Below are 24,632 nucleotides of genomic sequence, written 5' to 3' on the forward strand. Positions count from 1 at the left end.
TTCCACAATGGCGCCATCGGACGGAACGGCGTTATCAGCTGTAACTGCCGTATGAGAGCAGTGCAGAGCAACGGCCGTGAGCTAGCCAGTGGGGCACGCTCACATTCATGAACATGCACTAAAAGCACGCACGGCCAGCCCGGCTACGTCAACAAAGCACGGAGAAGCTCGGATTACAAGACACACAGAGGGAGAGCGACTTCATTCTCTGCTCAGGTAGACATTACGCCTCTATATCTTCACATAGCAAATAGTTGTTTGTTGCTATATTAATGCTCTGGATATCGTATAGAGCACCTTTAACAAAAAATGGACTCATTGGAAATGCGCTTATTTGCTTTCTTGCCGAGCGTTAAATGAGAAGCTCAATACCACTCTCATGTCGGTACGCTAAATACAAAGCTACAGCAAGCAGCCAGTTAGCTTAGCTTAGCATAAAGACTGGAAACAAGGGGAAACAGCTAGCCTCCTATCTGACTTTGTGAAGTCTAATTAGTGAAGTTAAAGGTGTTATTGATAAAAAATGTATGTAGACGAATATTAAAAAAAATAATAATACATCAGTTTTTAGAAAGGTGCCAAATAAAAGAAAATTATTGTGATTGTGAATTAATCATTTTAAAAAATTTGACGGGTCCAAAATTACTGTTTTGTTTATCTCCGTGGAAGGTATCTGATGTACGGTTCCCAATCCTAACAAGGCTTGTGAGCCAATAGTATAACAACGTTGGTATCACGTGGTATCTCTGTGTCGTCAGTGATCAAGTTGCTAATTAATGTGGAAAAAACAGATAAATGGCGTTGATGGTTGATTTCACTCTGGTCCAACACACCCACTGACTGTAGGCCTATAGCTACATGTTGCAAAATGATTTCATTACTCTGCCACGAAAGATTCATCACTTGACACGACTGTCTGTCTGAGTCTCTCATACAGTATGCAGGTTGTCTTAACATATGCAGGTTATGCAACAAACCACTTGTTGTGAAGTGAATGCAATGGAACGGAGGAAGGAGAGTGCGACATCTAGTGGCTGAATGTTATCAATAGCAGTAGGTATATTTTGTTACCTTTGGACAGAGCCATCTGTTTCCCCAGTTTCCAGTCTTTATGCTAAGCTAAGCTCAGCGACTTCTTACTGTAGCCTTATATTGAGCTCTCAGCAAGAATGCAAGAACAACCCTAACGTATTTTCCAAAATAATGTCTTAAACAGGATCTAAACAGAAAGAGCGAGGCTAGAGGCAGTGCTGCACTCAGACTTTTATTAGGGTGTTTTTTTCTTGCTGGTAATGTAGTATAGCTACAGTAAATCCCATTACCCTAACTCTAGCTGCCACAATTAACAGTAGCTGAATGAACGATTGAATAATAAAACTCAACGGGCCGTTCTACTTTAGGCTTTTAACGAAAAGGCACCCTTTCCTTTGTTCAGCCTTAAAAATGTGGTGTGATGGGGCTCCACTGCAGCTTTATAATAATAATAACACTACTTGGGCTCCGCTCCATAGACCTGAATCAGCCACACATGAAAAGGCTCCCAAGATTAACACCATGAAATGCAGTGGAATATGTGTTAAACTGAAAGGGTATAGAAACACGTAAAGCATCTGTTTAAGAAGGTGGGTGACAGCAGTCAGCTCCTGAGTCTCTCCTCTGGAGGAGCAGTAGTCCCTAAACAGACAAGCAACTCACTGTTTTATTGCTGCGGTGATCAGCTTTACTTTCCGCTCCCTCTATTTGTCTGTATTTTAATCACTTGCACAATCGTTGTCTACTATTTGGCAAACCGATTGTGGCAGGAAAGAAGCTTAAATCCTACTTGTACATGAATTAATAACTTGTCTTGACTACTTTCTACCCGACTGATCCCCGAATTTCATCTTCGGTATTTCAATATTTCCAGATTAGTTAATCCGTCTTTGACAGTCACTTGGCCTGTATTCAGGAAAGTGAAAATCCAAGGAAACCACCACGACCAGAGACCCTTTGCTCTTTCCAACAATTTAACTTTGCATCATCTAGCCTGCTGGCACCAAAGCAACAAGTCCTATTATTCAAATGGAGGTACACTGTAATCATTAAATATAAATCCGTTTATCCTAATAAATTTGTATATTTACATAGCGTTGGTGCAGTTCATTTCGTGTGGACGGCGGTACACACATCCCAACATCTCGCCAGGTGCAGGGTACAAAAATAGGAAAATGAAAAAATCCCATGCTTTATCTTGACTGCAGGCCAAAAGGGATCATGAGGCAGTTGAAGCCAACGCAGACCTTTACAGTCAGACGTAGCACGATATAAAGAGGACAGTAGCATATTCCAGTGTGCAGGTGTTCCTTCTTATGTTGAGTCAGATATTTCTAATTTGGTTGATTTGTTCCCATGCTTGCTGTTCGAGGACCTTAGGAAGAAATAAATAAATGTGCTCTCCGGGATGTGGAAGTGCTTGGCGAGCACATTTTGTTTATCTGTTTGGCAAGAACAACAGTTTCCTCTTATTGTTTGCAAACTCCCATAATCCTTATTTGTTTCCCATCTGTTGAAAGAAAAGAGTCTTCAGTCTTGTTGCCAGAGCAACATCTAGCCACCTTTGGACACCATTGTGTCCTTTGATAAGTAAACCACCCAGTAGACCATATTGAAAGCCCCGAAAGACACTGGGAACAGGATCCGTGCGTACTTGTCAATTTTGCTGGTCCCGCCCATACCAGCGGTGGTGGGCTGGGAGCACGGTGTCTGCTTTAGCTCCAGTTTGTTCCCCATCATCTGGATGCGCTCCAGCTTGGGCCCCAGCAGATGCTGCAGAGACGCGGAGCTGGCGTTCGGCTTGCAGGGCGTCCCCGCCATCACGTCTGGCGTGGAAGCTGCGGCCTGAGGCGCACTCTTCACCAGCTGGGCGGAGGAGGAGGCCACGCTGAGCAGGCTCTCGGACTTGGGGCTAGAGCGGGAGAGGGTGGAGGAGCTGCCGTTTACTCCGCTGGCTAAAGGTCGCAGAGGTCTCGCTCGGCCCACTCCCGAGATGTTGGTGGTGGACTGGGCTCTCTGGTGTCTGCTGGCCTCTAGGTGGGAAATATAATTCATCCGCTTTCTCAGGTTTCCGTTGCTGTCAGGATTCTGTGAGACAGAGATAAAAAACAATGATGATATATCTATGTATTAGAGTTCACCGACACTGGCATTTTTTTAAAAAACACTTTCCTTGTGTTTAAGCTCATTAACATCTGGGGTGTGAATCATTGGTGACTGCCGTTTTGAAGCCTTGAGCTCAGCATTTTGACCGTCACCATTTTTTGCAACCAGAAGTGACACAAGAGGGTGGAGCTACAGGAAGTGCAACCAAACGCTGAATAAGACATTTTTAGGCAGCCAAAAAGTTTATAATTAACTTTCACGAACTGAAAACACACTAAAGTTCTAAGACGAAAACGTGGACAATTCCCAGACAACGCAGTAATAGCGACCTGTCAATCACAAGGTATCCAAGCCCTGAAGCATCCCCTGCTTTATGGTCTATTTGACTCTAAATGGGACCATAATTGACTAAATGAACATCATGCTGTATTGAAGAAGACTTGAAACTAGAGATTGAGACCATAAACTCATGTTTACAATGTTTACCGAGGTAATAAATCAAGTGAGAAGTAGGCTCATTTTTCTCATAGACTTCTATACAATCAGACTTCTTTTAGCAACCAGAGGAGTCTCCCCCTGCTGGCTGTTAGAAAGAATAAAAGTTTAAGGCACTTTCGCATTGGCTTCACTTTTCAGAACCAGAAGTTGAATAAATTGACCAATATTATCTCATCACAGCTATAGGCCTATTGGTATTGGTACATATGTTTGCTAACAAGTAAGAAATCGATTGCTCGCTAAACCCCTCATCTGAACAGCGATGGTCCAATCAGAGCTCAGCAACTGTTAGTGGTCTCAGCAGACCTGTAAAGGGCTGTGCATGGGGCTGAGATAATCAGTATACAAAGAAATAGTTTTAGCCTTTTCACAATAAAAAATGCAACAGCAAATGTGTGAATGACAGTGTTTGTCTGCTCTACTATGACTTGCAACTAGTTTACAACTACTACTAGTAGCCTACTAACCCAGCGCTACTCCCAAAGCCAAGGGGTAGCATATCGCATAAATAGGGGGAAAAAAACATGATAGAGTTTAAACTAACATAAGCTCTCTTCTGCTCTTTGTCGGACCCATCAAGGACGCATTGTTTCAAAAGTTACTATGAATTTTGAGTTGTAAATGTAAATAATGTAAACTGTGTCTCTGTTACATATTTTGTCCACCAAAGAGCATTGATAAGTTTATTTTTCAACCGTAAAATGTACCACTTATCTGTTTCACAATTAACAAATTTGAAAAATGATCATCATAAATTCTTGTTTATGTCATGTGTTTATGTTTAAAAAATAAATATCGGTCAATATATAGCTCTCAGATTTTCAAGATGTCAAATATCGATGTTGGTATCCGTCTCTCAGTATCAGCCAGGCACTATTCTATAGTCCGCATGTTTCGTAAAGAGCTGTTGACTCACATCATGGTCTGTTTCAGATGCTTTTATATCCTGTTAAAGTAAAAATCAAAGATATTACAATATCTGACCAAAATATGTAACAAACTGTTACATGTAGCTATTTACGTACTAAGTGATAATATTAAGCACTTCAACTCTGAGTGAGTCACAAAATAAGTAAAGTTGGACCCACATTTGAGAGTATGAGGATTTGTAGTGTGAATAATCACGTTTACAGGCGTTTTCAGGAAAGGTAAAGCTCACTTGCTTTTTCCTCTCTGGAAAGCGGGCCGGGCAACGTAAACCTCGTCACATTGATCTGATTACAGTCCCCCTGACTGATGGCCTTCATTTGTTAGCAGATGAACGAGCGTGTGCAATACAGATGTCACTTACCGAGGATTTCTCTCATTTCACACAAGCTTAAGACAGAAAGTAGGTAGCACTTCATCGGGGCGGTAATGCAGTGTAGCGTCAAAGGAGCTTATCCTTTGAGAGTTGATGTTTTCAAGCAGGGAGAGTGTGATGTTGGTACTAAAGCATTTGCAGGAATAATCCACCCCCCCTGAAACTGAAAGGATCCAGTGTTATTGTGTCCCGTGTGTGTGTGTGTGTGTGTGTGTGTGTGTGTGTATGTGGATAGCGGGGTTTGCTTTTCGTCGTGGAGGAGGTCAAGGGCTAAGGAGCTGGAACCGTCTACACATCCTGCCCCTCGTGCCAAGCCCTTTGGTTAGCGCCAACAGGACCTGCTCTCGAGGAAAAGAGTATTAATTCTTTCCCCCAGTGCCAGAGCCTTTCTGAAACCTATACAGATGTACCCGGGCGGCGTTGCCGTGGCAACCTACTAATCCACTGAAGTGCCGTTGTCACTATACTGCATTCAGGCATGATTACGCCACACTGGGATTTGGACTGGAGGGGGCAACTTAAAGTAGTTAGTGTAAAACTGACATATGCATTGCTGGGTTGTGTCAGCTTCAATGATCAGTCAACAGTAGGCCTGTATATTAAATGTTAGCTCGTCAGAAGAACACGAAGTCTAAGAAATGTGCACTTCTCCATTCCTTTCACATCCCATCTGTAAAACAGCACCATAAATACATTGCTGCAGTTACATGAACAGTGATTTGTAACACATACATCATATCCCACTAGGAGCTCTAAAATAGCTCCATGGCACATTCATGAATTCTGATTCAATCCATATGTCAGCTGCCATGGTGTCAATGCAATTTGTTTCAACTAGTGATACAGAAATAGGAGATTATGCCAATGTATTCATGTAGAATTTCAAAATAAAGGTCCCACAGGAAACAACATCATTGAGAAACACCTCTTTACACACTGGGGAAACGACACGGAAATGCTAAATACTGCAAATATTATATATCTAAGGGTTTTATTATGAAAGATAAAAACGGAAGGAAAGGATCTGTTCTGCGCTGCATTTGTCAAGGTTGAAAAAAGTAATAAAAGTTTGCCGTCCTGGTTTGGACTACGGAGCCTCCATGTTATTGTTTTATAAATATAGGCGCAACTGCACCCGTTCTGCACAACGTGATTTGTTGAAGCCATTAATTGAGGTGTGAAAGATCATGAAATTGACCTCATTTCGGAAAAAAATAAATTATGTTGCTTTTTTGCTGCGTAATATACAAAAACAAGAGTTTGAAAAAATGTGCTGACGCGCAAATTAATCACACAGGAAAAAAAACGCCCCCAGTGTGTAAAGGCCTTTATGTCTAGTTCACACTACACGATTTTATCCCTGATTTTCTGCTCCCCAACAGTTTTTGGAGGGCCCGACAAAGACCTCAGGTCAGAGGCAAATCAGCGTTGGCTCGCAGCTTACACATCGTGGTAACTAACTACAGTCAGTGAGAGCGTGAGACACGGGCTGAGGCTAAACATGGGGGAGAGGCGGTCGCCTGTAGGAACTTACTGTATGTGTTGCATTTGTAACACAGAGCAAAGTTGTCGTTGCACTTAGAGGAATAAATCATAAAACAGAGTGTGGAAACAGTAGAAACAGGCTATTTTGTGAACACAGGACCCAACAACAACATCAGCAATGTGTCTCGCGTATGCTATCACGTCATTTACCGTGTATTTCTCGTGTGTTTTCGTGACAAAACATAGCTTGGAGACCTCATCGGGGATTCCTCCCAGTGACAGATCTTGTAGGTGTGATCCCCGGTCACCGGTCAGTCATGAAGTGTGAAAACCACAACGACTAAAAGACTCCCGATTACAAGACAGCTAGTTGTGTAGCGTGAACAGTACAGCGATCTGATCACTTTGAAAGTCGTGTAAAAATCATCTTGTCTTTTTTTTTATCTCACTTTCACATTTGTTTCTGTCTGCTCTAAATCAGTCAAGTCAACAAATCAGCTGTTAAATTCAAGGTTGAATGAAAGCTAAATTGGTGGAGGCTGATCTTTGGGGTAACAGGTATGGAATATTTTAAGTGTGTCATTTTATAGTCCAGGTGAAAGAAACAGGTGGAAATTCATGTTGTGACCTTTTCCAGGAACAGTGACAGTCCCAGAGAAATTGTTATAATTTTCCAAATTAAGCTAAAACATAGCGAATGACCATAAAATATTGGTTTTGTGTGTCACCGCCAATTTATTAGGCTAGTGCCCTGTTTTCAGTTAGAGAACAGAAGTCTGGGATTTAGTATGTTTAGATTTGTGGTGCTAAAAATGATCTTTCATTTAAATTCTGCCTGATAAAAGGAGATTCTGGTGATATATGGAAATCTAAACTCACATCCTGGGATCAGATTTTTCCTGCTATCTCTATATTTCAGATCCTCTGAGCTCTTATGAGCTGGAGCACAGCTGACGATCCTCAGGCAGGCCCACTCCTGACCGTTCACAAGTCTAGGCTAAAGGCCAACTACAGTAAGCACATAATACGGCACATGCTGTGTAAGTGCTCCTTGAAGTTAAGTGCCATCAGACTATTTGCTGCAGCCACTTTGAGGGAAACAAAAATCACCTGCAGCACTTCCTCTGTGTCCTTGACCTTGACAGGCGTGGTTTGGGGCACCGGAGGACATTTGGCCGGCTTCTTCTTGGCCCGCTCGATCTGCGCGTTGGTGAAGTAGTTGACGGCGGCGAACTCAATGAGGGCAGAGAAGACGAAGGCGAAGCAGACGGCGATGAACCAGTCCATCGCGGTGGCGTATGAGACCTTGGGGAGGGAGTGGCGAGCGCTGATACTGAGCGTCGTCATCGTCAGGACGGTGGTGATGCCTTCAGTGGGATCAAAAACAGAACAATATCAAACATATGAGCCTGCACCTCAATGAGAGTTGAGATCTGTGTTGGTCACTGCAGTCCCACTTAAATCAAAATATTCTAATATAATAATAATTAAATTATTTACAATTAAAACTAAATATCTATCTGCCTATGAAACTGCTGTTTTCCCCATGCATTGCATCTCATTGTAGATCAGAATGAAACCCTCTGAAAGAGATTTTCTTCATGTCATTGCCAAATAAATGGTGATAAAGATCATTTGCACAGTGTTCAATAACCCATGTACATTATGTTGCTCTTCATCAGCATATGTCATTAACTGAATGCGGAGGATAATGAACTAAATATATTTGGCTCTATGAAATGGGAGACATGTACAAAAAGAACCACAGTATTTACACCTGCATGAATTGATATATTTTGTCCACTTGGGGGCAGCGCAACAAGCTGTAAACACGACTAACATATTATCACCTTATAAAGTTGATATGGCTGTACAGGTTGTTCTCATACACCGTTTGTATACCTACGAAAATTGATGCATTGTTATTGATATTCCCACAAAATCAATTTGTATGTAATCCACGAAATTGTGAACCAGGAAGTGTAAAGAGCTACAAACATAAAAAAAACACACACAAGTCACTTAACTTCCACACTTAAATTACGCCACCGATTTTTAACCCAAACATTGACTTATTTGTCACGTAACTTCCGTACTTAAGTAACGCCACTTCCATGATCTTTTCCTAAACCTAACTAAGTAGTTTTGTTTCCTAAATCTAACCAAGTAGTTTCCTGTAAAGACAGAAGTTTATTTTAAAAAGACTGTACGCATGTAACAAGCAGAAATTAACACGTGTTGCTGGACATTCATAGTAAAACACACGAAAAATGAGAAATAACTTTTCGTAAGATATCGTACGAACGAGAATACGTTCTTTTTTCTTGCCTTTTTCATTGGGATTCAGTCAAATGTACATCGTGGAGAGAGAAAAAATCTGCCCATTGAAGGTTTAACTCAACTAATAGGATTATTTCTGCCTGCAGACAAGCTCTACCTCCAAATAATATTTGTACAACTCGGTCTGATATGTATCAAAAGATATAACACCACCAAGAGCTTACAGCTACTTAAAGTATATCTCCTGCTCTACAGCAGCAGCAGCTGTGGACTCTCTAACTTCACTTTTAGCAGTACCAAGAGAGATTCTATCAAAATAAAACGAGACAGCGATCTGGCCAGCACGCAAGGCCACATGTGTCTCCTACAATAACAGAAGGTTACAGTATAAGCCTGTAGCTCATCACTCGTCCTTGGTATTATTAACCAATAGCAATAATGTGATTTGGAGAAAATCCCCTTTACGTTGGAGACCTGGAACAATCTGTGCTGCCGAGTCCTTGCCCAACATAAATTCATCCCCAGCTCCCGGACGTGACCGCTATATAATTACCTGTCAATCAAAAGCAGCTGGATGACATTGATAGGTGAAGTGTGGCTTGAGGCCACAGACTAAGGATATTAACCTCTCATATAAAGCTGTTCTCAACATAAGCATAAACTGAGATGGCTGATAGATTTACTGGAACTCTACATATGTATAAACTTTTATGTCTTTTTTTCTTCTTCCCAACCACCTGAGTAAAGATTCCACTTCCTGTTGCACTAATGGTGTATTTGTGTAAATAGTGCAGTGCTGTACTGTATGTATCAATCAAATCAGAAAAGAATATATATGGAAGTCATCTTCTTCCTGTATTTAAGCTGGGTTTGGGTATTTTTTCAGAGTCAAATTACTCGCGCATGTTATTGACCATAGTGCAGTTGAGCTAGCCTTCACTAAATTAAATCTTTACAGCAACTGTTTCATTTTCACCTCCACACAATGACAGGATTGCAGCCTGCAGGCTGGGGAAATTTTGGTACTTTAGCTTCCCCTGAAAACAGAAACACAGATGCCAAATACCAGTTGCAGTTTAAATGATACATACAAATCAAATTCCTTCAAAGTCTTTATTTGGAAATGTATACATTCAATTACTTTCCAAGAGTTAGACAAGAAGATTGATATGAATCTCATGTCTGTACGTTGAGTATGGAGTTATAGAGCCAGGAGGTGATTAGCTCAGCTTAGCATAAAGACCGGACGCAGCATGAAATGAACTAGCCTTGCTAAATCCAAAAATAGAAAATGCATCTATCGACACCTCTAAACAAAACTTTATCCAGCCGATCAATACTTCTGCAAACTATGTCTGATATAATGCTGTTTTCTTGGCAACCTCACTGTGGCAACACAACACTGGGAAGTCAAAGTACTTGGCATTTGTTGGCCAAAATAAACATAACTATGTGCTGTAAGATGACAATTGTGACAAATGACAATTTGTGATTTTGCTCCCAAAAATCACAAATTGTAATTTTTATATAACTGTTGGTGTACTGATTAAATAAACAAGATACATTGTATTAATTAGCACGCTTCAGAATAGAGCCAGGGTAGCTGTTTCCCCTTGCTTCAAGCCTTTATACTAAGCTACACTAATAACTAGAGTTGTTCCGATACCAGTATCGGAAATGCGTCCAATACTGCCCAAAGTTCGGGATAGGGTATCGGCCCGTCTATGCACCGATCCGATACCATCATTTATTAACCCAGAAAAAAATCAACTTCTTTAACCGAAACTCAATTCTTCTTTGCCTCTCCAAAACAGTAGCCTTCACTGCGCTGTCGCCCTGGATGTATCATGGCTGCCACTGAAACTACTGTTTTAGAGCAGCGAAGAAGAACTGATTGCAGCTAGTTTGTCACGTGACGATAGCAAACAACAACAGTGCGGTGCTCGTGGAGAGTGTAACGATAACGGTAGTCAGAGCGAGGAAAATGTCAGCATTTGGAAATATTTCACTGTGTAAAACCTGTTCATGTTTTACAAAGGGTTTAAATTGAGCCAGGCCATATAACAAATACCAGTAATAATATCACATCCATACATGGTCAGTAGTAAACAGCTGTTAAATAATAATGATAATAATAACTATATACTTTTTTGTCACGCTGGTATAGGATCGGTACTTGGTATCAGCCGATACCGCAAGTTCAGGTATCAGAATCGGAATCGGGAAGAAAAAAACAGTATCGGAACATCTCCACTACTAACCTTCCTGCTTCATTTATGTACTTGAAGGATCACCAGTGTGTAAGATTTAGTGGCATCTAGACGTGAGGTTGCAGATTGCAACCAGCTGAATAACCCTCACCCTTCCCCTTTCAAGCATGTTTCAGAGAGCTCTACGGTGGCCTTCAGGTAACGTAAAAACGTGAAAGGATCTCTCTAAAGTCAGTGTTTGGATTGTCCATTCTGGGCTACTGTAGAAACATGGCGGTGTAACACGGCGGACTCCGTGAAGAGGACACGCTCTCTATGTAGATATGAAGGGCTCATTCTAAGGTAACAAAAACAACAATTCTTAGTTTTAGGTGATTATACACTAATGAAAACATAGTTATCAATATTATATTCCATTTCTACATTTCTACATCCCCCTACATCCTACACACTGGCCATTTAACACACAGAGGGTGAGAGTGGTATCGATCCTCTCATCTAACTTTCACAAAGAAAGCAAAGAAACATATTATGTAAAATGTTAAACTATTCCTATAAAGTGCCATGAGCTAATGCGTCTCTCTAACATGGGTGATTGGGAACTTTGTGACCTTCTCTACCATTAATGGTTACACCAGCACACTCTCATTCCGGACAGACACCGCAGTGAACGACAGTCTCGTCACATGTCAAAGGCAGAAACCGATGACTTGCTTTGAATGAGCTTGTTAAAAATTTGCTTTTTGCTCTGACCCCTCTATGTGAAGCCAAGAAGCTCCATCTCTAATCCTGCTCAACTCCTGTTAGTCTTCCTGACAAACTGCTTCATCTACGCTCATAGCAGGACCCTGTGGTTAAGTCACTGAGGCAGGAAGTCAAAACAGAGTGTGGCTGCGGGCAGGAAGAGGAGAAATCCAAACACCAACCACCCTCCTCCCTTCCCATCCCCAACCTCACCCACCGCTGCCACACACACATTTAAACACAGCGGATAACAGCAGAAATCCGCTGCCTCAGAGGCTCGACTGATACAACAATAGTTGTGCTGCTGTGATGCCTCTGTCGTGCTGGACAGTTTGAGGCGAGGAGGCGGAGGCAGTGCAGCTGGTCTGTCAGATACATTGGTCACTGCAGGAGAGCAGCATTGATCCCCCAGTGCACCGAGAGACATTTCTACTGAGCGTCAACACACTGTGTTTTTCTGCTCAGCAGACTCCGACTCTAAACACAAAGTGCACAGTCAACAGAAACACACAGCGTGTCAAATGCACACTGAATGGATACAGGTGACAGTGTGTGTGTGTGCGTCACCAGCAGCAAAAGCATTAGGGAGGTTGGTTGTTTGGTCACCATTGGTGATTCAGTATGCTGTCACAGTTTGACTAAATGCCTGCCAGGCCTGTCATCATAATTAAAGGGGAAGTGATCCAGTGCCAGGGCTCTCAACTAACTTTTTTCATGAAAAGTGATTTGTTTATTTTGTTCATAAATTCCAAATTTATCCAAATTGTTTTATTTTATTTTAAAAAGTTAATTTTACTGGTATGTATAATGTGCATGTTTTTTTTATGTTAGCAATGCAGCTAAGTTAAATTAAATATTTGTATGTGTAAAAAGTAGAATTTCTTTCAAAAAACAAGATTTTGCTTAGGGCCCCCAAAAAGCTAGATCCGGCCCTGATAGCTGGTGCGTATTAAAGTTGGAGGGGCTGCTGGACAAGATGCACCTGTCATGGGGAGAGGAGCAGCGTGTTGCCATGGACGCAATGTGATGGAGAGATGTCATTGCAGCTTTATTACCCATAGGGGACGAAGAGGAGTAAGTAAGTAAATAAGTGGTTAACATTAGTAACATGATTTAAGCTGTTGCAGAGTTGCAGGTTTTATTCAAATGTCCATCATGAGTTATAGGATGCTAAAGCAGTGGACCTTTAAGCACCACAATGAAAATAAATTGACTCGACATCTATGATACTAGGGCTTTTAAAAAAGGCATCATTTATAAAGGGTTTATAAGTTGTAACTAGTTTTTTATTAATAGTTTGTAAATCCTTTACCAATGACGACCATTAATAAGAACTAATTTTGGGTTGTTGTGTTGTGAAAAATCCCACTAGCTGTTATTATCTTATCTATTTGGTAATAATGCAGTTATACATGTTAGTAAGCCATTGATAAATGCTTAATAAATAAATGAATATATTTTACTACAGATCACCTACAGCCCTTTTCCAGAATGTATGTGGCCGAACAGTTAAACAGTCAAAGGGATTTTTCACAACCTATCAACCCAAACATTGTCATTAATTACTTATAAATTATACAAAGCATTATTTAATGATTTACAGAATAAACCATTAATAGAACCATTAGTTATAATCATTAAATCCCTTCGTAAAGGATGCCTTATTTGAAAGTGGTGCATTTCCACTTACAGTACAAGAAACTAATTTAACACTACATGCAAAAATGTATATTTCACTAACAGACCACTTCCATTCTGTAACTCCACATACTTCATCATAAGCAGTCGACATGTCACAAAGCTGTTCAAAGAGTCATTAATCACCACTGACACTGTTTTTATTTCTCTCTCATTGCTCAAGTTAGAATTACCTCTTGAAAACGATGCTCCGAAACATAATCTATCAGAACTCCTTTTGAAATGGAGGACAAGTGTCAGTGCCATTATCATTGAATGACTTTCCATCAACATAAGTGGAGGTACGTGGTCGACAAACGACCAGACTCAGACGTCCCTTAATAACAATAAAACAACAACAGCCAGCAACACCGGTCTAGTTTTAGCAGCTGTCGCCCTGCCTCTCCATCGACACACACTAATCAGTCTATTCTAGGACAGGGACCCAAACGCTGTACCAGGGGAGCCATGGAGAGCGCAACTGGGTCACCAGCCCGTTCTCATTCCCATGGCGTCAAATACCGACGCTTTGTCACGCCCCTCAGTGTGTGATACTGATGCACAAAGCACCCTTTAGCATCTGTATGAGAATCACCGGGCTTCCAATGTAAACCCATCTGCGTTAATATGAAATGCTCAGAGAAAGTTGTTGGGGGGTGTGGTGATAAAGTGTGGTACTAAATGAACATCATGCTGTATTGAAGAAGACTTGAAACTAGCGATTGATTTACATGTTTACAATGTTTACTGAGGTAATAAATCAAGTGAGAAGTAGGCTCATTTTCTCATAAACTTTTACACAATCAGACTTCTTTTTGCAACCAGAATGCAAGTTTAAGGCACTTCCGCATTGGCTTCACTTTTCAGACGAGGAAGTAGCCCACTGGTCCTGACAAAGTGTCCGTATGTGACGAGAACGTGTTGGGGTCACAGGCCAGAAACTGAAAGTTACTGATGATGTACAACCTTTGACAACAACCTAAAGAATAACAGGAATTCAATGCCTCAAGTTAAGTTATTTTTATATCATCAGTTGGAAACCGGAAATCCCTGGTTTGAAGCAAAGCTTAGTAAGCAATGTAATAATAATAATGCAGTGGGGTTCTTATAACTGCCTGACATGAAGTCAATGTCTATGAGTTTCCTATATGCAGGCTATCATGTGTTAATGTCCATCTTTGTTTTGGAACTCTGATTACAGATTTTGAAGTAACTTGATCTGATTTTTTCCTTGTTGGTTTTTGGGGATCTGTGTCATTTGATAAAGGTATACAACTACATCATTTTGCTTATCAAATGATGAGATGTGTGTCAATAAACTTTCATTAGCTTGGTGCAAAATATAGAATAGAAATTTCTGACTATTATGAAAATTAGAAAAAGACAACTTCCTAGCGGTTTGAAGCAAAATGCTTAGGGGGCATCTTCCATCTTTTTTTGATGAGTACAAATTTATAAAAAAAAAAGATACGAATACCATGATCTCTCTAAGAAAAATAATACATCAAGTTTCCATGAAAGTAAAGAAAGGAAAGGAAATCAACTCAACTTACTTGAAAACTATAATCAAATACATTATTTTATTAATTACTCAGCAGCAAAAGTAACGTGTTACATTACTCTTTACACTTTACTTTCTCAACAAAGCTCCGTCAAAGTGTGATAAATATCATTTGTTAATTCTGTTTCGTTTGAGGCCTAAAAACTTTAAAGCTAAACCTCATTGAAGTATCACCTTTTTGAATTAACTGCTCTTGATTAGATGGTATTCTTTATATAACATTTTAAATCTGTAGACACCTAAAATCTAAATTTCCTCCTTGGGCATTTTGCCTTTAACAACTACTGTTAATACCCTTGCGGTGCATTTTTCCCCATCATGTTTTTTTAACAGTTTCAGCCCATGTTGAAGGGTATTTATACTAGATCTTGAGAGGATTTTGTATCATCCACTATTTGTGAGCCAGAAACATTTTTGTAGACCCAAATATCTGGTCTCTGCTTGAGGCATCTTTGCTTAGAAGATGCCTCAAAATGATTTTTCCTAATGCCGTCAGCTGTTCATTCTAGCATTTCAAACAAACTAATAGCAGTGAATTTGCATTTCATGAGGCAATCTAAAAAAAAACACAACACTAAAAAACATCTAGATTCCCCATAATCACCTCACACTGTAACATCACCTTGATGTGCAGAGTGGAGACACACACATGCAGCAGGCGTCACGTAAATAAACAAGACAGCAGTTTGGCTGTGCAGGATGAGGGATGTGGGAGGTCTACATACCAAAGACTGTGCGTGCCGGGACCGATTCTTTATTTATCCAGAAGGACACTTGGGAGAGGATTACTGTCATTATGCAGGGGATATACGTCTGAATCATGAAGTAGCCCATTTTACGTTTCAAGTGGAAGTAGACCGTCATCACCACGTATTCACCTGGAGGATCAACAGAAATGAATTAGTTTGATTAACAAAGAATGTAAAGTCGCAGTCCGACAGATTTCACTTAATGCAGCTTTAAACACATTTTATTCCATTTAATCATTTTTTTTTGTGTTCCTGTACGTTTTAGTAACCCTATCCATTTTCAACTTTCTGCTGCTAAAATCTTTTTTTGCATCCTTCAGTATTTATGTGAACCGAAAGGCCTTCTAAAATGCCTCGACTCATGATGTTGACAGGGTTTGATTTCAAGAAGCTGGTGCTGTCTGCTGAGCATGGTCCAATGGAGTGACAAAGCTCCAAATCCTACAAATATCTACCACCTGTGATGCATTTGAACAGTATTTGTCCTCTCATTTATGTGGTAAATACAGAGTAAACCCGGCAAATCTACCTGGTTTGACATAGTACAATACACACAGACAGCTGAACATCTTTTACACTCTCTCTTAAAATTCATTTGTGAAAGAAAGAAAGACATTTTGCTTGGAAGCGTTCAGTATAATTCAGCTGACGAGAGGACGAGCGAGTCTCACCTGTGATGGATTTAATGGTTTCACTGGAGACCGTCTGGCCGATGAGATCATACTGAACGAGGCTGGAGGACTCAGGAGGGACCTCCACTGAATGCTGAGGCCCTTTGGTCCAAGTATAGATCATCTCTGTTTTAGGATAGGCATCTGTAGGCAGACAGCAAAGCCACCTCGATGTGAGTCACTTACTGTAAATTGTGCAGTAACAGTGCAGTATAAAGATTACGTGTGTGTATGTATGTAATGTGTTTGAGTACTGTAAACTGCCCTTGTCCACATATATAAATAACTATGATATGATTTTACATAGCTATAAGTGTGTGTATATATATTAGAGCTGTCAAAGTTAACTTGATAATAACGCGTTAATTCGTTTTAACGGCACTAATTTCTTTAACACATTAAGGCAACTTGCGATTTTTAGGTTGTAGCGGGCTCAGTTTTAAAGCTGGAGTGAAGAAACTGGTATCATATGAAACTAGAAAACCTAAATCCATGGCCATTTTCAAAGGGGTCCCTTGACCTCTGACCTCAAGATGTGTGAATGAAAATGGGTTCTATGGGTACCTACAAGTCTTCCCTTTACAGACATGCCCACTTTATGATAATCACATGCAGTTTGGGGCAAGTCATAGTCAAGTCAGCACACTGACACACTGACAGCTGTTGTTGCCTGTTGGGCTGCAGTTTGCCATGTTATGATTTGAGCATATTTTTTATGCTAAATAAAGTACCTGTGAGGGTTTCTGGACAATATTTGTTATTGTTTTGTGTTGATAATTGATTTCCAATAATAAATATATACATACATTTGCATATAGCAAGCATATCTGCCCACTCCCATGTCGATAAGAGTTTTAAATACTACAAATTTCCCTTTAAGGTGCATTTTGAACAGATAAAAAAATTTGATTAATTTGCAATTAATCGCGATTAAATATGGACAATCATATGATTAATCACTGTCGGCGCGGAAGTGTACCGCCAACCTTCCGCTAACCCCCCAGGTTAACACTGTTGCCCTTGTTTTCACTGTTAGTTCTGTTAGCACCATTAGCTACGAGCCGCGGCTCAGCCATCGCCATGTTGAGAGCTGCGCAGAGGCAATAGAAATGCTCCCAATCTCGCATTTAGCGCCTCTAAATTTAAAAGGTTTTTAATCAAAATTACTACTGTTCATTGTTTCTCTGAGAATTGTATTCATGGCGAGGGGAAAAGCCTCTGAAGCAGCATCACAGGATACTAAAACTCTCCACTGACTAATTATTTTTTTAGGGCTACCAGCCCTTTGAGGCAGATTAACCCTTCACTTCTATTCAAATTCTAGAGTAATTCATTTACTATTCTGCAAGAAAAAATAAGATTGCATCGCAGGTTTTTTCAAGCTGATTGCCAAGGAGGATCTTTCATCATATGGCTCTGAACCGTCACTGACTGGCTTATATCTCCCATTTGCATCCAATCCACTTTTTCAGACTCACTGAAACCAATGCAATGTGGTCGGAGTCAAAGATGGTAAGCGTCCCATCTGTCATATTTCACTCACTAATCCATCATGCTGACATCTCGTCCCCAACAAAAGTTGCAACGTTCAGAAGAAATCTCTGACGTGTCTGACTTCGGGATACTTTAAACCGTAACAAGTCTTTTTTATTTCCCAGTGTTTTGCTGTATGTATCCTGGCGAGCTTGGCCAGTCTAAATGCCAGTAGTCTTCGCCTGCCACTCCCTATGGGACTCCACATCGGCAGGATACCAACTGTGCTGCCAAAATGAAATGACTCTGGTGTGTCATGGAGTGGAACGCAATGCCTGTGCACACAAGTCCAGATGGAGAAACAGAAAAGGAGACGGAGAGAGGGAGAGAGAGAAAGAGTGATGGAGGAAAAAATGAAGGCAGGGCAGACAGAGAGAAAATTAGCACACACACACACACACACACACACACACACACAGACACACACCAGCTATGGAAAATAGCTGCATAGGTCTGTGCTATCCTGAGGCAGAGGAAGGGATTCTGACCTTTCCTACGCTTCGGGCCGCATCAGATCCATGGTCGCTTCCTCCTGACTCGAGGCTAGCAGCAGCAGAGCAGGATGGTGAAAGGAGGAGGATGAGGAGGGGGAGACGGATGACAATAACTGAGAAATTTTAATTTGTCCTCTGCAATGTCACCACACTGGGTAATTGACGGCAGATTTGGCGAGTGTAAAGGCAAACTCGTCTTTTTTCTTTCCTTTCTCTTGCAGATGTAATCTTCAAATTGCTGCTCTTCTCCGATAAGACGGAGCTGAGAAACTCCTTTATTTGAGATAAGTCATTTCTGCTGACCAGTAGGCCCACTATAAACACCGATGCTGAGCTAGGGTTTCATTGTTCACAAAGAAGAATGAAATACTTCATTATTTAGTATTAGCATTCAGTCGCTTTGTGTCTCACAAAGTGCTCGGCTCCTCTTTTCACCACAGAAACCTTTTCAGTGCCGAGCAGAGAACAGAGTCATGTGATCAGGCTTTTTGTCAGACCGAGCCAGGATCAACTTTTGATTCTTGACGGACTTCCTTACCTTCCTAAACTCTTAAAAATATATATTTAAAAAGCACTACATGTATTTGTAAATATAAATATATCTTCTAAAATGAATCATGAAAACATGGCATGCCAAGACCATGAATAAGATGAATGGTAACTGTTTCCCGTGGTGTTGAAGGAATAGTTCGGCATTTACTTTCTTGCCGAGAATTAGATGAGGAGCTAGCTGCCACTCACATCTGTCCGTAAAATATGGAGCTACAGCTAGAAGCCAGTTAGTATAGCTTAGCACTAAGACTGGAAACAGGTGGAATACAGCTAAGCGCTTGTTGTTTTTACACTTCAGCATGTGTACAAATTTAACAAACAAGATGTTCAACAACATGTTCATCAGTGAGCATTAAGGCTGGCCTGCACTAAATGATTTTTCAAATCTTACCAGATGTTGAAAATGTGAACACACCACACACTAACAGATTCCATTCATGAGCAAAAGTCCTGACTAAAACAAAAAGAAAAATGGAAATCTCACAAAATCTCTCATGATCAAACTTTACTGTAAAAACTAAATGCAAACAAACATGGCGGACGACGGGCAGGAAACATAGAGTGCTACAATAATGAGTCCTAAATGAGTCCCTGGAAATGAGTTAGCATTTTAGCACTTCCGGTTCCCTCGTCTGGAAGTCAATGGATTTTTAGTTAGATGCCTGAAATAAGGAAAGAGATTTTAACGTTTTGTTCTGTAGTTCGTTTATAGCCTAATGTTAGCTTTTTACTTCTGGCGATTGCATTCAAAAATCATAAAAGTGGTGTTCTTTTGTGAAGATTATCTTGCTGAACAAAACGTGTTAGTATAATAAACGTTTGTTTGTCACAGAGATTATTTTCTGCAATAATCCAAAAAGCCAATGGAATAATCCCATCGTCTTTTTGTCGAGGGAACCAGGGAGATGTTAACTTCCTGGTTGGCGTACAAAAATACATCATCCCTAGAGCACTATATTAGCGATGTTCGTTTTTGCACTGCTTTGTACTGAAAATTCACAAATAAAAAATAAAAATAATGGATGAAGTCATGGAGACATGTTAAATTAACACTCTTGTTGTTGCCAAAAAATCAACAAGTTGGTCCTCCATTTCTGAGGTCCATTTTACCACTAGTTTATGCTTAGCGTTTTGCATTAGCTCGTGCATTAGCCATGTCCACAATGGCGGCAGTGGTTGTCCTTCCTTCTTCGGTCAGCTTGGTTCTCAATTGGCTATCGTTCTTCCCCACGTGACTGCGTCATCGGCTGTCCTTGGGGTTTCCCACAGATAACAGGATATCCGATCGTAAATATTGAACATGTTTAATATTTACGATTTGAAATCGGTGCGGCCAGGATGGACTTCCGAGTCAATCGAGTGATGTAAAAAACACTCTTAACATATATGGAAAGATAATCTTTAGAACCATCAAAAAATCAAAGCTTTGCTGACCACTGTCGGGAGGGGGAATCCGGCCCAACATCAGCTTGATTCTGGTGTAGTGTGTACCGGCATTAGAGGTGCCTGTAGGTAGATTTTGTTACTAGCTCCCTGTTTCCAGTCTTTATGCTAAGCGGATGCTGGCTGTAGCTTCACATTTGCCTTACAAACATGAGAGTGATATAAATCTTCTCATATAACTCTCAGCAAGAAAGTGAAGAAGTCACATTATTATTCCTTTGAGAATCTTGTTTTTGTTTGTTTATTTGGTCCCTGCTCCCTCCCACTGAAGTCACTCCATTTGCAAATGAGATGGATAAACAGCTTTTGAGAGTAAAACATTCAGAGTAAGCTAAAATAAAGTCAAATCTCTCGCTGAAACTACCTGCTGTGTATTACTTGCAAATTGCGATGCCTCCTGTTTAGTGATGTAAAGTAATCCGGTGGGTCTCCTGTGAAACGACACCGGGGGGCACAAAATGCAAAATGCAGTGTGGGGGCTTCTCAGCAATGGGTTTATTTGTTTACAGCTATTATTATAATGACTCAGATACAAAGGGGTAAATGGCGATAATGATTCATTGAGGAAAAATATTACATGTAGTGCCAACATGATCATTTTACAGCTATATGAGAATGAAAACATGCATGGCCGCTAGATTTATGGGATTCTGTAGAGAGGTCAGAGGTCAGGCTGAAACTACATTTTCCGTTCTCAGACCTGTTTGTGCTTTACTTCCTTTTTTTGTATGTATTACTGGCCACCAGTTTGCTGCAAATGTATAGCTGGTTTATACTATCCTGTCAGAGCAAATCAGCAAACATCTGGTTGATGTTTACCGTCCTCACCTGCCGTGTAGAGAGCCAGTGCACAATTAAAGGAGACTGTGTCAGTTACTTTCTGACATGATTTCACATAATGTGCTGACCACTTCTCTCTCCATCTCTGTTTCTACCTCTTTATCTATCACACACACACACACGCACACGCACACACACAGGACTCACAGCTTCCAAACTTGAGGGGGCACGCATGTCCATCCATGGGGAAGTCCACAAGCTTCATGGGACACTCAGCATTAATAGTCAACCTGTTGCAGGACAGAGAAGCGATGCTCAATAAAGGACCAAATATACACACACACACACATGCTTCAAGAATTTCTGCAAGAATCAGGAACAGCAACGCCAAGGTTTTGGTAAATACTGTAAGTTGCCATGCACTTAGCACTGTTTAGCATAGGAAGGTGGGTTTCACATTGCAAGGTGTGCTAAATGTTAGCATGCACTGTTGTAAACTAGCAGTAGATAACGCACAGAGATTGGTTGCAGAGCCGGTCTATTCTTCTGATATACTGTATATACCTATCAGTGATGTGATTGAGGGTTAACACTTGAACAAGTCAGTGATTTACTTGATTTACACCAAACGGCAAAGGAGCAGTTATGTGACTGTTATATTGAATTTAAGATTTCAAAGTTTGGCAGCCTCTGCAACTGCCTCCACACAGCTCTGCACTGTTTACACATTACGAGCCACTGGGTTTGATTTCACAGCAAATCTGCTCAATTTCTTTAAATCAAACAAAGTCTGTTTTTTTAATTAGCACAAACACCAAAATATAGAAAAACAAATTATGTGAAGAGTCCATTTCCCCATCATGAATTAGCATATGTTAAAACAGCAGGAAATAGACCGTTTTTTTTAACAAAACCATTTGATTAAGTTTAGGCTAAAGTTATGTTTTTGAATATAATTGATTAGGTGTTTGATATTAGATTGTTTATTTGATGGAGTATACAACAGTACCTCATGGTGTACAGAATGGTGCCATTCTTCATGATGCGGAAGAGCTTGTTGGGGGCCGTCATGTTGTGAGCCACTGACTTCTTGCCGTTCCTGAAGAAGGTGTCCGGCGTCCACACTTTAGTCACCATCAGGTTGTTCAGCCTCAGAATCTCTATCGGGCCCTCGTACCTCAACCTCCGGTCCACCCACGTCTGCCGAAAGAACACGTCCATTGTGTACTCCTAAGACAGGGAAATTGGCAAATGCGAGATAAACATCTGAGGTTAGGTAGGTTGGCAGGTGGGATGGTATCGCTTTATGATTATCTGAAGAAAATCTAGTAAGTAAAACATCTTGCTTTCCACCCACACAGCTGCCTGGGCTCTTCTATAAGGACCAGATTTGGAACAAAGTTGTGTGAATTTAGAATTAACAGTATTAATACAGCACAGTCATGTATTTAAGTCCATTAAAAGTGTGGGTACATACCATTTCAACATCTGAGACAGGCCCAAAACTTGTCACATAAATGTCGGTCTTGACTTCAGTCACAGGACCTATTGAGCCAATGAAACAGACAACAAGTGTCACATTTAATTACCTGTTTTAAATCCTTCCATGGGCCAGTTGCATAAACTTATTTAAGACTAGTCTTGGCTTTAGACTGGTCTTTGTTTCTCAGTTTACAGATGGTTTAATTAAGCATCTGTTGCATGAACATTAAGACTGACTTAATTCGAGGTAGAAAGTCCCCTTTGAGCTAACTATTTCAACTATTTATCAATTACTTTTAGATAATTATTTCAACTGTTTATCCATTACTTTCAGCTATTTTTTAGCTACATATTTCAACTGTTTATCCTTACCATATTCTTAAATTGTTTCTGAACATCTTTGACGGTTCTAACGCCAGTTGGGTTTATGCTGTTTACCTTTTCTGTTATTTTCTCCCATAGGCTACTTGGTGTCGCTGTTGCTGTTGCTGTTGCTGTTGCTGTGACATGAGCCATTTTTTCCTCTTGTGAAATGTCTTATTTCACCCATAATGCATTGCTCAAAGGGAAGCTTCATTTAACAGGTGAATTAAAGTTATATTTAAGACAAAGACTTTAGGTCTATTTTATGCAACTGGATCTGTGAGCCAGTTCAGTTGCATAAAAAGACACCAGTCTTATTCACACTTGTGTTAAACACTCTTTATATCAGACCTATAACCCACCAAATCCAAAAGACATGCAATAGCTTATCCACAGCTGTAGTGCCTTTGCATAATGGAAGTGAAAAAATAGCTTTAAAGATTTAAAAAACATAATCCTGTTTGATTTTTTTCCCTCACTGAATGCATGTGGAGGCAGACTGTACAGGCCTTGTTTATAAGTGCAGAGATAAGCAAAGCCACAGTGTGCATGTCTATTGACAGAATGTATTTTAGACTTCTTAACATGTCCTGGTTTGAAAAATCCGTACTTTTAGCATTTGAACTTGAACATGCATTAAGCATTTGTCCCGCAACATATACACACGGTTATATAACTTAGAGCTTATACAGGCCCCTCATTTGATGGCAGAAACTAACAGGCTTACAGGATAAAGTCTGAAACATCACATGTGTTGTGACACATTTGAGCACGAAAGCAACATGTTCTGTATGATGCAAGTCTCTCACACAAAGATGTAAAGAAAAAAACATGACATTGTTGCTATAATGTTCCCATTACGACCTATGAGTGTTGCATATCCCTCCTCTGTTGCTTTTCCAACGTTTCTTCCTGTTTTCTCCTGTTAAAGGGTTTTTTAGGGCATTAATATCGTAAAGCCATTTGATGAAGATTTGTGACTTAAGAATATACAAGTGAAACTTACTTATAGGGTGTATTTGAGGCTCAATAATGAGTTGTCTCATTGCACTTAATGGTGTGTTTTAACCTCCTATAGCATAAAACAAAACAAAAAAAGTCAAATAAAAAATTAAATTCACTCTCTCTGAGTGTTTCAGAGGTGACGTAATTACTATGAATGAAACTAAGTTGACATGTAGGGTATAATAGGTGCTTAATAGTGAGTTTACTGCTGACTTATATGTTTTATGGCACAAAAAAGTCAAATAAAATTAAAAATAAAAAAAATTCACTCTTGCCTTTCTTATTATGAGTATTTAAAGTGTTTCAGAGGTGACATAGTGAAAGTGACTTGACATATAGGCTGTATTTGGTGCTTAATAGTGAGTTTACGGCTATTTATTGCACTTATTGTTATGTTTTAAGCTTCTATGGCACAAAAAAGTCAACTAAAAGATGAAGTTGCATCCTTTAATTGGAAGATGTAAACAGTTTCAGAGCTGTGGGGTTATTACTATTTGTAGTTTTCATATGGAAAATGATTCCTAGTACATAAAATACTCTAAAAAATAAATAAAAAATACTCTCTTCCCTTTCTTATCATGAGGATTTAAAGCGTTTCAGAGGTGAGATGGTGAAACTGACTTGACATATAGGCTGTATTTGGTGCTTAATAGTGAGTTGATTA

At 40.1% G+C, this 24,632-nt stretch overlaps 1 protein-coding gene across 1 annotated transcript in view; it reads right to left on the reverse strand.

Moving 5' to 3' along the window:
- Positions 1–344: 344 nt before the first annotated feature.
- Positions 345–24,632, reverse strand: part of gabra4 (gamma-aminobutyric acid type A receptor subunit alpha4) — a 25,125-nt gene continuing 837 nt past the window's right edge. Inside the window, exons 3-9 of the mRNA XM_037781230.1 lie at positions 22,596–22,663; positions 22,128–22,348; positions 21,326–21,408; positions 16,317–16,460; positions 15,622–15,774; positions 7,535–7,791; positions 345–3,120 (exon numbers count right to left, since the gene is read on the reverse strand). Coding sequence (XP_037637158.1) covers positions 2,587–3,120; positions 7,535–7,791; positions 15,622–15,774; positions 16,317–16,460; positions 21,326–21,408; positions 22,128–22,348; positions 22,596–22,663 — 1,460 coding nt within the window. The 3' untranslated portion in view covers positions 345–2,586. The remainder of the gene's footprint in view (positions 3,121–7,534; positions 7,792–15,621; positions 15,775–16,316; positions 16,461–21,325; positions 21,409–22,127; positions 22,349–22,595; positions 22,664–24,632) is intronic.

This window comes from Sebastes umbrosus, chromosome 9, assembly GCF_015220745.1.
Source record: "Sebastes umbrosus isolate fSebUmb1 chromosome 9, fSebUmb1.pri, whole genome shotgun sequence".
Classification (NCBI taxonomy): Eukaryota; Metazoa; Chordata; class Actinopteri; order Perciformes; family Sebastidae; genus Sebastes; species Sebastes umbrosus.